Source organism: Triticum urartu, chromosome 3 (assembly GCF_003073215.2).
Source record: "Triticum urartu cultivar G1812 chromosome 3, Tu2.1, whole genome shotgun sequence".
Lineage (NCBI taxonomy): Eukaryota > Viridiplantae > Streptophyta > Magnoliopsida > Poales > Poaceae > Triticum > Triticum urartu.
The window spans coordinates 630,891,496-630,906,740 of record NC_053024.1 but is presented as its reverse complement, the minus strand read 5'-3'; the positions used below and the strand labels follow the sequence as shown (position 1 = coordinate 630,906,740).

The 15,245-nt window shown below is 46.2% G+C and overlaps 1 protein-coding gene across 1 annotated transcript; it reads right to left on the bottom strand.

Moving 5' to 3' along the window:
• Positions 1 to 4,838: 4,838 nt before the first annotated feature.
• LOC125548912 (GRAS family protein RAD1-like) lies at positions 4,839 to 6,863 on the bottom strand. The gene has a single exon (XM_048712435.1). It carries the CDS (start codon positions 6,833 to 6,835, stop codon positions 5,276 to 5,278), a length of 1,560 nt encoding a protein of 519 aa, XP_048568392.1. The 5' UTR covers positions 6,836 to 6,863; the 3' UTR covers positions 4,839 to 5,275.
• Positions 6,864 to 15,245: the final 8,382 nt, after the last annotated feature.

Sequence of the window (15,245 nt, the reverse complement as noted above, 5' to 3'; positions counted from 1 at the left end):
GCATTAGTTAGTCGTTTTTTTTTGTAATTATGCATTAGTTAGTCGTTGCCCGTTGGCATTGTCAACGGATCTATTGATGACATTGTCACTTCAGTGTCACGGTAAACAATACGCATGCGATCTCCCGGATCAACAGTGGACGCATGAGATTCATCCCAAGTTCCCAACAATGCACGGGTTTGCACCTTTACTTGCCCTAGACATTGTGGACCAGCTCCGATTTTATTAATCAAGTACGGGCATCTACAATATACTAGACACTAAGAGCAAGTATAAGGCTGGTCGTAATGAGAGTATTATAGGTAGTATTATGCATGCCAACTAAGCAATTTTGATGAGGTGGCATAGAATTAAATGAAGAGAGAGAGGCTTGAGTATCATATCATGATACTGTATCATATTAAATGATGTGCTACTTTGTGTCATGCATGACAATAAATGTAGTTCTATATGATACCAACATATGATACCATGCATTACGGACATAGTATCATACACTAGTATCATATGCATGATACTAGTATATGATACTCCCATTACAACCAGCCTAATAGGATGACATAAGGGCATCTCCAACAGTTTTGTATGTTAACTTGTTGGTAAAATATGCCATGTCATCAACCAACACCTTAACATACAACAACTTCAATGGGTTGTATCTAATTTGCCCAATAAGATATGAGATAATAAATAAGGTGCTCTCTCATTCTACATTGGAGCTTGTGCAAGAGGTGTTGGTTCATGTACATACAACCTTTCTCTCTTTCCTCATTTATTGTATGACACATCATCAAAAATCCTATGTGGCAAAGTTTACCAACAACTATCTTACAACCATTAGAGATGCCCTAAGCGGGCTATAAGTTATGATGATGTGGAAGAGAGAGGGAAGAAGAGAGAAGAGGGGTGGGTCGTAAACTTGTAGGCAGCTGCAGCACAAGCTCCAACGCACTTTGTGAGAGAAGAAAGTGGGGTCAAGCATTAATTACATAGTGTATAGAGCCAACAACTATTATATGAATGGGCTTTTAGGTTGGCTATAAGTAATGTGGCATAAAGATCGAGCTAGCAGCCGGCTATATTATTATACCAGAAAAAATAAAGATCATAAAATTAATAAGAAACACCTAAGCGCATAGGCTTGCAACGGCAGCCGCTCATTGTGTTTACTAAATTAAACTACCGGGGCGCTTCGAACGGGCACGAAAACACGCAAGAGCCCGATGCATGCTCTTGCGTCGATGCCTAACATAGCACCGGGATTCAACAAATTAACCGCTAATTCGCCGGGAATCTGACCCTGGACGTGCCCTAAAGATAGTGAATAACATAATATCATAAAAAGACACAACTAACAAAGAATCTATGAACTCAAAGTTACACCATAGCATTCTCAAGTCACTAGGCTAGTATGATTTTCAATGCAACTTTGTTTTTTACCGGCCGTTCTGCAGCCAGTTGTCTTTCCATTGTTTCGCATGTTTTCCTTATAATTATCAGATTTATAAGATGCCCTTTCAGTGTGTCACCATCTCTGACTCTATCGGTGGCATCTCAATAGTCTTAAATTTGCCCGATACATAATAAATCATGCATAAGGTTCACTAACCTCGAAGGATTTGAATAGATGCATTAGCCGTCGGCCATAGAAACTTAGACTTCTGAATATGTTGTGTCACGTTCAAGTACATGTCCTACTCCCACAAGGCAAGTTGTCACACCGTTGCTTCACCGACATACCACCGTAAGACAATATCATGGTCAAGAGAAGAAGCATCAGAAAACAAAATGGCAGTGCCCCCCTCCCACTCACGCGCAAACATCGGTGTGAAGATCCTAGCGGCGAGAGGTGGGGGCATTCTACTCCACACAACGTTGCATCCACCATTTAGACACCGCGACCAAAGACACATGAGTAACATACAAAAACTAATCTGTACGTGAAGCAACCATATGAGTTGGTTCCACCCCACCTTCCAGGGGCAAGAAGGCCGCCTAAGATAAGGGTAACTGATGTATGTAAATGGTGGTGGGAGATGTTGGTGGCTAGTTCTTTTACTATTATTTTGCACTAGAATTATTTGGTTATATAGTTCTCATTTCTTTACCTAAGAAAATGATCGGACTTTGTTGGTTAACTAAGAGAGTACATCAGATCAAAGACAGCAAAATACAAGCGACCAACAAATTTTTGTTATCAAACAAAAAGTTACATTAAAGACATTTAAAGTGGTCATCTCTAACTCCACCTTTTGCGATTAATGTCCCTCCAAACCTCCGGCGGAAAGACACTGGAGACAAAAATGCACAAGCAGGACTAGCCTCGAATGCTTCAAATAGCTGCTTGATTCGCTCATCCTAATAGGCGAGAACCTTAGATCGTTGGACCCGCTATGGCTGGGGACAAAACCTTTGCTAGGCATGTGGTCTGTGGTGGGAGACACGCCCCTTACAAGGCAGGTTTTCGAACCGTCGATCGATCACTATACCACTTGGGAAGAAGTTTGCGAGAATAAAACAACAAAAATATGAGAACCATTGACAGAACAAAACTTCACATCACGGACAATACTGCCATCGCCAATACATGTTGAATCGTCAAACGAGAAATGATCAGATCTATGCTTATCGATCTGTGGATCCAACACATCACCGACTTTCCAATATTGATTGTGTTGACCGTGATATTCACAACCAGATGGGATTAGCATCACGAGACTTTTATTCTAGGGACAATTGCATTTTTGCCCCTAGTTGGAACCTACCCACGGGTCTTGCCCTTACTTTTCGACTCTGCTCAGTTTTGCCCTTAGATTTGCCCCCGAGGTCACCCAAATACCCTTTGACCGTTTGACCAATACTTTGAAAATTCATAACAAATTCATATGAACTCGAAAAAAATTCAAATAAGATATCAAAATGTTCAGACGAACATTACCTTTATGTGCATATCCATTGCATTAAGGACAAAAGTATCATTTGAACTAGCCAAGGTTATTAATGTTATTAACATTATTAAAAATAAAAATGTATAAAAATTATTTTTTCAAGAATAAAAATTACATGCAAATGCAGGTGAAGTTTTCTAAACATCTTGATATCTTTTTTTGCATTTTTCTGAGTTCATATCAACTTGTTATGAATGTTCAAACAACTTTGACCATTATTTGGAAACTTCATAACAAGTTGATATGAACTCAGAAAAATGCAAATAAGATATCAGGATGTTCAAAAAATGTCACCTACATTTGCATGTAATTTTTATTCCTGAAAAAAGTATTGTTTATACCTTTTTATTTTTAATAATGTTAAAAACATTAATAACCCTAGGTAGTTTAAACGGTACTTTTGTCCTGAATGCAAATGACATACACATACAGGTAATGTTTATCTGAATATTTTGATATCTTATTTGCATTTTTCTGAGTTCACATCAATTTGTTATGAATTTTCAAAGTATTGGTCAAACGGTTAAAAGGCATTCGGGTGACCTCAGAGGAAAATCTAAGGGCAAAACTGAGCAGAGTCGAAAAGTAAGGATAAAACCCGTGGGTAGGTTCCAACTAGGGGCAAAAATGCATTTGTCCCTTTATTCTACATGACGACGTCTCCAGCTTTATAACACTGGTACTAATAACATATTGATCTAACATGGAGGAATAAATATAACATACTCTAGACGTAGATTTAGGGTTCCATGTTCTAAGACATAACTATATTATAAACGAAGAGAACCAACACAAAGAGAGTAACGGTGGCCTTTCTGAGAAAAGACTCCGAAAGGACATCGCATATTTATCAATGAAAACAGTAGACAATAAGCCGAAGGACAACAAGACACAAAAGTAAAAAAACAAATAACATCAAAATCATATTGATCGTATTCTTCCTTCGATTGTTTATCATCCGCCGGAGCTTGAAAAATTCAGCGAACAAGCAGGAAGATATAGAGCCACCTGCAAATGCCCTTGCCATACTAGGCTTTGAAGATCATAATAGCCACTCAACGGTAACAACGACATCTAGTAGCTGCCTCGCTGACGCTGCTAGGAAAACAAAAACAAAAAAAACATGACCCACTAAGAAAACAACAAAGAGGATTGGTCCCCGCTCCTCTGGGCGTCGGCGTGATCGCCGTAACGGGGACCGAGATGGCGGCATGGAAAAACCCTAGCGACTACAGTTGTTTGTAACACAAGACTGATGGAGCAATACCCGTGGCTAGATCTTGCTAACGGGTTCGGGGACATTATATTGGGTGTTTTACATTTTTGCTTTAGTTGGTTCCCATCAGTTTTGCGCTTCCTGCCTCTCCTCCAAACCCTCTATGCGCTCTCTGGTAGCGCGAATGCGCGCTTTTACCCCTAATTTTCGATTGTGCTCAGTTTTGTTCCAAAACTGTTAGGTGCTTTTATGAAAATACCCTTTCGTGTTGTTTTCATCTGGTGGGAGGCGTTTGACTATGATTGCGCCAAGTTGGGGATTGTGGTGTCCCTTCGTGTCGCTTCAATGACAAAACTATTGTAGTCTTGGTTTTGAAACCTTTCGGAGTAGAGTTGCTTCGAGATTTCGAGCAAGACAAGGCGCTGTTTCCTACTCTTACTCTATTGCGTTACATAAATAGCATGAGTTACTCCCTCTTGACAGGAATGTTCATCCGGCACAAAGGTCTTCAGTTTAACTAACAAAACATAATACTTCCTCGGTAAAAGTAAACGCTCTTATATTTCTTTACGGAAGGAATATTTTATTAAAATATACTACGTTTTAAATTTTGTTCAGCGACAAGTGTAATGATATACTTTTTTACAACATAACACATATATTTCTCAAAAGAAGACGTTAAAATATGTGTCCAACTTATAAACCCGGATAGAGGAAGTACTGACTAATCACCAAGCGTTCGAAATTTATTGGTACACAAGCAATCAGCAGTCTTCTTGCTGTTGTGCCACCATGCGAAGGGCAGGTACGCGCGGAAGTTGCCGACGCACAGCGTGGCGAAGAAGTAGTCCAGGACTCCAGGTGACCATCGTTGATGTCGTCGGGATCCACCACAAGAGGGAGAAGCGCCGAGCTCGCGTATTTGAACAGCGCGATCGCCGCGCAGGAGATCCGCGCTCCGCAGGGCGTCCCACGCCTGCTCGTAGAAGAACTCCATTTGCCCGATGAACGCGAACACCTCCACGGCGCCCACCACCACGTACACTGCGGCACTTGCCAGAAGTGAAAGTGTTCCGAAAGCGGCCGGGCGGCGAGCAGCAGTGATCGGCGTCTAGCATTTCCAGCACGAGGCGGCGATGACTGGCTTGCCCTTCCATCCAAGCACGAGGCATCCCTTCTCCTCGGCCACGGTGTATCCGCTGCCGCCGGCGTTCTCCTCCAGCCACTCCCGCGCCTTGGCCGCCATCTTGAAGGGCATGGCCTGGAAGCCCGCGCGGCTCATGCGGCGCCGCCACTGGTCCGCGCGCTCGTGGCGCTCCACGCGCGCCGCGCCCTCGCACCCGACCACGTTGCGGATCTCGGCGCCGAAGTGGAACTGCTCGACGCGCGCGCGCCGGGCGTCGTAGCGCGGGAGCGCCGCGTCGAGGGCGTCGAACAGCGCGGCGTAGTAGTGGAGCGCCTCCATGAACCGCCCCAGGAAGAAGGGCCCGTTGTGGCCGGCGTCCTGCTCCACGAGCACGAACGCCTTCGGCGAGAGCTTGCGGATGGTCTGCAGCACCGAGTTGAGCGCACCGCGGCTCTCCTTCACCACGCAGTGCAGCTCCAGGACGCTGTTGATGGCCACGGCCTCGTCGGCCTCGACGCCGAGGTCGTCCACGTGGAGGCTCTCCAGGGTGCGGTCGACGGCCATGAACTCGAGGGTCATCCCGAGCTCCTCCGCGTACGCCTCGAGCTCGCGCCCGACGGCTCTCATGGTGTCCACGCGGGCGCCGACGCCGGTGACGCGAACGCGCGCCGGCTTGCCGCAGGCCCGTGTGGCAAGGCTGTCGAGCAGGGCGCGCCACTGGTGGCCGCGGTTCAGGCCCATCGTCATGCCGAGGTCCACCACGTGGACGTTGGTCTCTCCCTCGAAGGCTTCCAGGATGGACGTGTTCGCCACGAAGTGCGCGAAGCGCAGGTACGGGCACAGCTCGTACGCCACGGCGAGCGCCTCGCCGCGCGCCCCGTCGAGACACGACGACCGCGGGACGCAGAACGCCATGCTCGCCGGGCCCAGGGCCGGAGGGTGCGCCAGGGCTAGCCGGTCCGCCAGGCCCTGCACGAAGCACGACGCGACGCGCTGGAACGCCGTGCCGTGCACGGGAGCGCCGACCTGCAGCTCACGCAGCAGCGCCGCCGCCTGCGCGCGGTCGCGGCACGCCACGGCCTCGGCGCAGGCGACCAGCAGCTGCACGAGCCGCATGCCATCAGCTCCGCTGCCATCACCACCGGCCCGGACGTCGTCCACGGCGACCACCGCCTCACCTTGTTCCTCGAACCCGCCACTGCCGACCGGCGATGACGACCGTTCCATGGCCTCCATGGCTTCCACCTTCTGCTTGCAGGTCTCAAGAACGTCCCGGAACTGCTTCGTCTTCCTGACGCGCGACGACTCGAGGTCGGCCTGCGCCGGTGGCCAAGACGCCTGGTACGGCGAGCTGAGGTAGTCGACCCTGGTCGCCTTGTGAGCCCGGAGGCCGAGCTCCAGTTCGTCGGCGTCCACGGCCACCTCCTCAATGCCGAAGTAGTAAGGATGGTCGTAGTCCAGTTCTTGGTTAGTGCAAATCGAGGACGCATGTTGGTGTGATTGCCATGAGGAGGAGGTGGTGAAGGAGTTGGGCAACATCGGCATTTTCGCGTGTGGTGTCTGATGCACTGGGGTTAGTATAGTTAATTAGATCTTGTTGCAAGGCAAATGAGCTAATTAACTTGGTAGTGGGTTCAATCTCAACCACTATATATAGAGCTAGCTGGGTGGCATACGACGGCATTAGGGCTGGAATTCGAGCCGAGTCGAGCCAGACTCGCTAAAGCTCGTATCATTAACGAGCTAACTCGACTCGACTCGTTACTATAACGAGCTTGAATCCAAGATTGGCTCGACTCGTATAACTCGCGAGCTGGCTCGTTTAGCTTGCTAAGCTCGTTAATGATATGAACATAAAAGCTTGCAAATATGGTAAAAATGATTACTTGGGAATGTAAAATATACATATTAAACATGTACAATGTTCACAAACAAGTGTAAGCATGTACGAGTTTAACTTACAATTGTCAGTACCATCAAGTCAGTACCATGTACATGACCATTGACCAGAAATAATTGTACATGACCACAGTGATCAACAAGTTAGTAACATATACATGACCAAATAATTGTAATTTCCTTTAACATCTAGGCGTTGTGTTGTGCGCATGGAACGAAGGGTGCTTGGGTGACCTTTTGTACCGAGTCTAACGAGTTAGACGAGTACTCGTGAGATTGGCTCGTTTAACTCGTTTTATAAACGATCTTAAATTAAAGCTTGGCTCGACTTGTTATTTTTCGAGTTCGAGTCGATTCGAGCCGAGTCACGATCCACTCGTTTAGCTCGCGAGCTTCGAGTTTTTTTTCCAGCCCTAGACGGCATAATTATTAGTTGATTAACAAGGGATCTCGTCTGTTCCGCTAATAAACTAAAAATGTCTTTGTCATACAACTCAATCAGGTCTTGCCTAGTCTCTATTTACGTGTTCTTATTTCTGCGAGGTGTGTCCCTCTTTTTCAGAAAATGTGTTTCAGTACACATCATCGGCCATGAAAATCTTTGTTTCATTATTCATTGAGAGAAGCAAGAGTGCACTTGTTGCATTTTCCCTGATTTGTAAGCATATTAACTGCTTCGAGAATTAATGTTCAGAAACGTCAATGTGCACACGGGCGCCATACACACTTTCGATGGTAACATTGTCTCCCACTAAAAGAATGATCGTCCTTAACCAGACACTTAGGGCCTGTTCGGAGCCCCTCCGCTCCGCGAGGCCGCTCCCGGAGCTGACAGAGTTCTAGTTAAAAAGTGGAGAGCCAGCGAAACAGTACTCCCGAGATTCTCAATTTTCACGAAGCGGGCGGACTGCCGAACAGCGCCTTAGCATTTGTTAAACCTATGGGTTGATTCGTAGTGGACTAGAGGTATGACCATCCTCATAATCATCTGATCACATGTTGTAGTATGTTTTTTTTTGTAATTCTTTCTAAGTTTAGTACTTCCACTTTTTAAATTTGTGATAGGAACGGCGAAAAAGAGAAAGTGCTATACTATTCAACTACGACGATACAGATCCTAGAGCCTAGTTAATTTTAAATAAAAACAGTGTTTAAAAGTCTCAAAATTATCTGAAAGAATTTACATGTACATAAAAATGTGATCTATGTACTTTAAAAGTTACATCTTAATTTTTTTCCTTGTTGGGCTAAACTAATTTCTCATTGTACCTTGTAAACCAAACATATTTTATAATAGGTGGTCACAGTAATGTATAACCTTCTCTACATATGGGAAAAATGAAAAGGAGGGAATTTTGCCTCATCAATTAATTAAGAAGAAGAGAATTGCCTAGTTAATTTACGGAAAACCGAATGGATGGACTACAAGCGGACTACATAATGTTGCTCGAGAACTAAAATGTCACTCTCTGTCCAAATACTCCTACTTTATATCAATATGTGTGTATTGAAGGTTTATGCGGTAGTACAAATTAAAATGCACAAACATGTTATTGAAAGTGAATGTTCAAACCTTTACATTTACACTTGGAAAAACAAAGGAGGGAGGTTCATATTAAATTATTGCGAAAGAATTAGCAACGAATCCTTCCATTGGAAAAGCATGGAAATGTTGTAAGGGGATGCTTTCTCATTGTGTATATCGACGCTTAGTCTGTGTTGTTCAATTTGATGTGCTAAACTCACTGTTTGAAGAGTTGGCGGCATTTCCCCCCTAACTTCCACCTGATATTTATGCCATTGGATTTAGATCCAAGGGTGCACCTATCTTCTTCCTCTAACTCTTCTTGTTCCTAGTGAACCGCCGCCGCCGTGATCCAACCTAGACTCTAGCGGAGTGGCAATGCCACCAACTTCACATCATCATTGTCTTTAGCTTCTCATATCAGGTTGTGCTCCACACGAGCTAATCAGGATCGCAATCTAAGCCGCAAGGGTGTGAGGTGCGCATATAGCTACGGATGGAAAAAAGAGTCTCTTGATGGATAAGTAGTATGTTAAAAAAAAATCAATAACCTGCTCTGGACGAACCAAAGTTCAATGTTACAAGAATTACAATGTAGTGCCGGTGCGGGTGAAGAGGTTGTAACACCAAGACATAGTGTGTTGCAAGTTATTGGTTCCAAAGCATGAAGTCAAGTACAATGGTGAGAATTGTGACTCGTTGTGGAAAACTTTACCATTGGGTGAGTCCCAAAAGAGGATGTACAGGAGGAGCGGTAACGTCCTAAACCTGCCGAACAGAGGTCGGTGCAGGTAACCCTAACTACCCCGTACTTGCTCAGACCGCGGAGAGGTGGTGAAGAGTGGATTGTGTTCATACTTTACAAATGCTTTTCCAATTCAATGAAAGTTGTTTAAATGTTTGAACTTACAAATCTAGCTCTCACCTCAAACTTTTGGCCGCCACACAACTTTTATCCTAGGTCCGTGCCAACTGTATGCTTACCCCTGTTTGTTTCAGCTGCAAGGACCAAAATCAACGTTGAAAAAGCTGAATATGAAACAAACAACTATTTCGAACCAGCTTTTCCAGTGAAGCTAATTCAAGCCATTTTCAGTGTATTTCCTTGAAGCATGTCCCGGTGTACTTCAGTGGCAAAGATGATTCTGCGGATCAGGTTTGCCAGTGAAGCGAGTCCACAGCTAATTCGACAACAGAAATTGAAACTGAAACAAGCAAGGCTTATAAAGGTGTGCCCACAGTTTCCTTTTTCTTTCAAGAGAGTTGCATGTGCTATATATTTTTCTCTTAGTTTAGCACACGGATTTACACTGCCTTTAGCGAGCCCTGCACCAAAAAGCGCAAGTGGGCGACGGTAAGCTACAAAAACAGATGGCGGGATGGCATTTGTCCCAGGAAAGGTGCCCGGGATATTAGTCGGTTTTTGCTTGGCTGGAGAGATAAGCTGGCAGAGCATATAGCCTAGCGGCATAGATTATAGAAACCTAAACCTATCGGGTTAATTAGCGCCGGATGCGACAGCTGAATTAGTCGCATCGTTACGAGCAAAGCTCGAATCCATCTTTAACTATCACTTTTTCTTCTTCCCGAAGCGTCTCTGATCAGCTCGTGCGTGCGCACCGCGGCCGTATGCGTACGTACACCGTGCGAGGCGACTGTTTCGTCGCGCGCTAGCTGCTGGTTCAATTGATCGGGGTGCGTCACCGACAGGGCTAGCTGCCTATAGCTCGGAGAAGATTAAACAACTGGAGAAGATTAAACAAGTAAATTAGGCAAGGACATTTCATATTTGGAGCCTTTCAACAAAACGTCACAAGGGACGCCATGTTGGCTCGTCTGCACCGGCACAGCACGATCAGGCGGCGAGGAAACCCCCGTGTTCGATCGTCGACAGTTAATGCTTTACTTCTCTCCCTCCATCGTGGACAAGAGCAAAGCATCCTGTCGATGTAAACGAGAGCTGCTAATATGCCGTACGACGTACGTACGTATGCAAAATGCATGCATGCATGCATGCATGCCAAGCGATCATGCCTGGGAAGGAAATGCATGTGTGGCGTACGTATGTGTTGAAGTGGCCGGACACGTACTACTACGAGTACTTTAATAATTATTTACTCCTACGTACAACGATGGTACTCCTACACGGTTTTACGTAGAGTAGTGTGAAGTACAGGTGCTATAGAAGGGCTTTGCTATATATATCTACGTAATAGTCCAACATAATCTTACGTGAAAGCTAGTTTGGCATGATACGATTGGATGAAAATATGGCCCAGGCTCCACCCGCGAAATGGGGGTAGGGTGGGGGGCGGCGAGAGAGAAGTAGATTAAGAAGGTTACGTAAGGTTAAGTAGATTTTTTTTTTGCCAAAGACTTTTCCCCTAGGGTTACCTAGGGTCTACCTTGTCCTCCGGCGGCGCCGTCGGAGTCCACGTACTTTCACCACCGATCTGCCGAGTTCTCGCGGGCGTGGGTCTCCACAACCGGGGCCTTCGAGTTCGGAGGCTGCATGGGCGATTCAGGAGGAGAGTTTCCTGTGGGAGGGATGAAGGAAGCGGGGAAGGAGATACGATCTGATGAGGAGGTCGCTGGTAGAGGGAGATCGGGGCGTGACCAATCCACAGATGCAATCGGTGGGGAGGCTGGGGGACTGCAGGGGAGCCAGGCGGATGAGGATCTGAAGGAGGATGACGGGTTGGGCTGGGATTACTTTGCCCCTGAGCCAACCATAGAAGACGCGTTTGAAGGCATGAATCTGCATGGAGAGGAAGAAGAGGATTTAGACCTATCGGGGGAGGTTGATGATCTGATCAGGGAGGTTCGGTGGTTGGCCTTGTTTAGGGTTCATACCTTGAGAACCTTTAGTCATGATGCTCTGCTAAACTCTATGCGGAATGCTTGGGCATGTGCACAAGGGGTGACTTTCAATATTAAGGGCCCGAATCTATTTTTGGCTCAATGTCATTGTCTTGGTGATTGGAAAAGGGTGATGGAGGGAGGGCCATGGCAGTTTCGAAGAGATCCAGTTGTTCTTGTGGAGTACGATGGTTTTACAAATGTTGCTGAGTATGCACTGGATATGTATCCATTATGGGCTCGTATCAAAGGATTACTAGATGGTCTCACACGGAAGAAGGAGCTGGCGGAGAAGGTAGCAAAGAAAGTTGGAAATCCCCCATTCACTGTTATTGTTAATGAAGGGAAGATAAATCCATCTAACCACCTTCGGGTGAGAGTTTTTGTGAATGTTAAGGAGCCACTCGTGAGGTTTGTGCCAATTACTTTGAAGGAGAGGAAGAAGTACCCTGTTAGTTACGAGAAGCTACCGGATTTCTGTTTTTTCTGTGGCTGTATGGGACACGTGGTGGAGGAGTGTGGGGATGGTATTCATGATCCCAGGTCCTGTGAATGGGGTGATTGGCTGCACTGGAGTAATGAACCCACTGGGGGCGTGGGTGCTGGCAGAGGCGGGAGTTGGGCGGGGTCTGGGAGGGGAGGGGGAAATACAGGAGCAAGGGGTCGCGGTGGTAGAGGAGAAGGAGCGGGGGCGGAGGTAGAGGTGGCCGGACTTCAGATATGGGGCAAGGGAGTGGAACAAACAATGGGTTCACGAGCGTTGCCTTTGGTCAAGAAGCTGTGAGAGGAGATGGAAAGAATGTGCGGAAAAGACTGATAAATGGTGATGGATCTATAAATGTCAGAGGACAAGAAGTACCCAATCTGAAGGGCAAAGTGTCTAACACAGTCTTATTGCTTGAGAATGGCACTGTAGTGGGGACTTCTGAGGGTACGGGAGCTGGTAACTCAACTCCTGGGAAGGTTCCAATAGTCAAGAGACGTCAGGCATGGCGTTTATTGACTAGACCGGACAGCTTGCGTGCCCAGGTTCTAAAGGCTAGATATTACCCCCATGGCAACCTTGAGGACACGGTTTTCTCAGGTAATGCTTCGTCTTCGTGGCAAGCAATAAGTCATGGGCTGGACCTTCTGAAGAAAGGCTTAATTTGGAGGGTTGGTAATGGACGCAGTATAAGGGTGTGGAGAGACAATTGGATCCCAAGACCGTACTCTTACAAACCAGTGTCGCAACAGGGCCGATGTCGCATCCGGTTTGTGTCCGGCTTGCTTAATGACAATGGTTCTTGGAATTTGGAGATACTGCGACAGTATTTTGTTCCAGCTGATGTGGAAGAAATCTTAAAGATAAGGGCGTCGCCCAGGCTCGGAGAGGACGTGATTTCATGGGGCCCTGGAAACCACGGAATTTTCACGGTCAAATCAGCTTATTCTTTGGCCTTTGATGAAGCTAACAGAGATAGGGCAGAGGCGTCCAGTTCATCACCGGACGGTAGTAGACAATGCTGGCAATTCATTTGGAAGTGCAAGGTACCCCCTACAGTGCGTAACTTTGCTTGGAGATTGGCGGTTGATTCTTTATCGACGTGGAAGAATAAGCATAAAATTGGTTTGGAGCATCACGGTACATGTCCTGTATGCGGCATGGAGGAGGAGGACAACTTCCATCCTTTTATTCGTTGTCAGTTTGGACATGATCTATATGTTTCAATGGCTGCGAGTTGGCGCATCCCTGCACTGGAGTCTATACAGAATGTTGGGAAGGAATGGATTCTTCATGTTTTAGCCCCGCTGGATGAGGTTCAGAGATGCATGTTGCTGTTGATTTTTTGGAGAAGTTGGTTCGTTCGTAATGAGGTAACACATGCGAAGCCTGCTCCACCGTTGGCAGTATCCGTCAGCTTTCTTCAGAGGTATTTGGACGAGTTAATTGGAGTTAGAACTAATGCCCAGTGTGATCCAGTAAAAGGAAAACTAACTATTTCTTATGACCTAGTTAATCTTAAAGGAAAGGCTCCTGTACAGGAGTCAGCCTGGGTCCTGCCGCGCCCTGGATGGGTTAAGCTGAATACTGATGGTGCTTTCTCGTTGGTCGATGGAGCAGGTGCTGGGATGATCTTACGTGATAGTGCAGGCAGTATAATTTTTTCAGCCTGCAGATCCCTGTTCTCTTGCAGGGATGCATTGGAATCGGAGCTATGCGCATGTATGGAAGGATTGTCTTTTGCGATCCAAAGATAGGACCTTCTGATAGAAGTCGAGATGGACTCAAGTACTGCAGTGGCTATGATCACAGGAGTGGAGACGGACCGGTCGATCTATGCTTCTCTGGTGGCAGAAATTAAGTACTTACTTAGTCTTCGGATTTCTTGTGTTACTCTTGTTCCTCGGTGTCAGAATAAGGCGAGCGATAAACTAGCTAGTTTTGCTAGAGCCGAGGGTCGGACAATTACGTGGGCTGGGTCAGGCTCGGATGAGGTAGTGTCGATTGTCCGAGATGATTGTAAGAACTTTATAATTGAGTAATGCAAGTGTTTTTCCCGCACAAAAAAGTAGATCTTTACGTAGATGTAGGACTACTGGCTGTAGAATGCTTATCGCTGGTACTATTACGATTTACGTGGGAGGACTGGTGGAGTAGGACAAGAGAGCTTTCACGCAAACATAAAAAAAGAACTAGGACAAGAGCATCCGTGCAGTTTCTTATTGGCCTCGCACATCGTTTCCAAAAGACCGGGCCTGGTAATTCCATCGTGTTGCTTTCAAGGAATTTTGGGAATTTGGTATAGCATGATGCGACATGCATGGCAGTATGGCACATGCTAAGAGCACGAGTGAGGTACGTGGACGTGCAACCATGGGGTAAAAAATGACATGCACGTCACTGAGTGAAACAAACATCAACACCGGCAGATAGATATGGTGGGAATATGGCAAATCATCGGTGTAAAATTATACAGCCGCGACCCGGTCGATTGCGCATGTACGTACGAGAACGCACGGAGATTTGGTCGTGCTTCCAAGCACACGCACGCCCGGAGAGGGAAAGGTTTGGTGGTGCATGCATGGCCGTGCGTGTGCATGAGTCCGAGATTTATTGTTGTCTTGATGAGTTCTCTTATGCTAGTGAAGCACAATTTTCATGGCTTTGTTATAAACTAGTACGTTTGATTTGGTACGAGAATTGGTCCATTCACGACTCTATTTGTCATCATGTATCACAGTGTACTAGTTTTAAACTTTTCCGATTCGACGCAGGGTCTCCACAAAATATGACAAAGCGGCCGAGCTACTTTTGTCGGCATAGTAAGCATCTTTCGAGGTTGTACAAGAAGAAGAAGAAGAAGAAGAAGAAGAAGAAGAAGAAGAAGAAGAAAAATAAAATCGCATGCTATGTTTGAATGTGATGCGCTTGACGTTCATTAGGTTATGGTATGCCTTCCACCAATGCTACGCCCGTGTGTATGGAATAAACTTGGTATGGGGCACCTTTGCTCAGACGGAGCGTTGTATCCATGATGGGGGGAGACATTTTGTGTTGTCAGGAGATGACTCGCCGAAGCGATAAAGCCCCTAATAATCCATAGAACCCGCCAAACTCTTATGCTTCTTCTATTACCGACTCAACAAATCAGTCGGGGGAGAGCGTAAGTTTGTGCTAGAGGAGGGTGT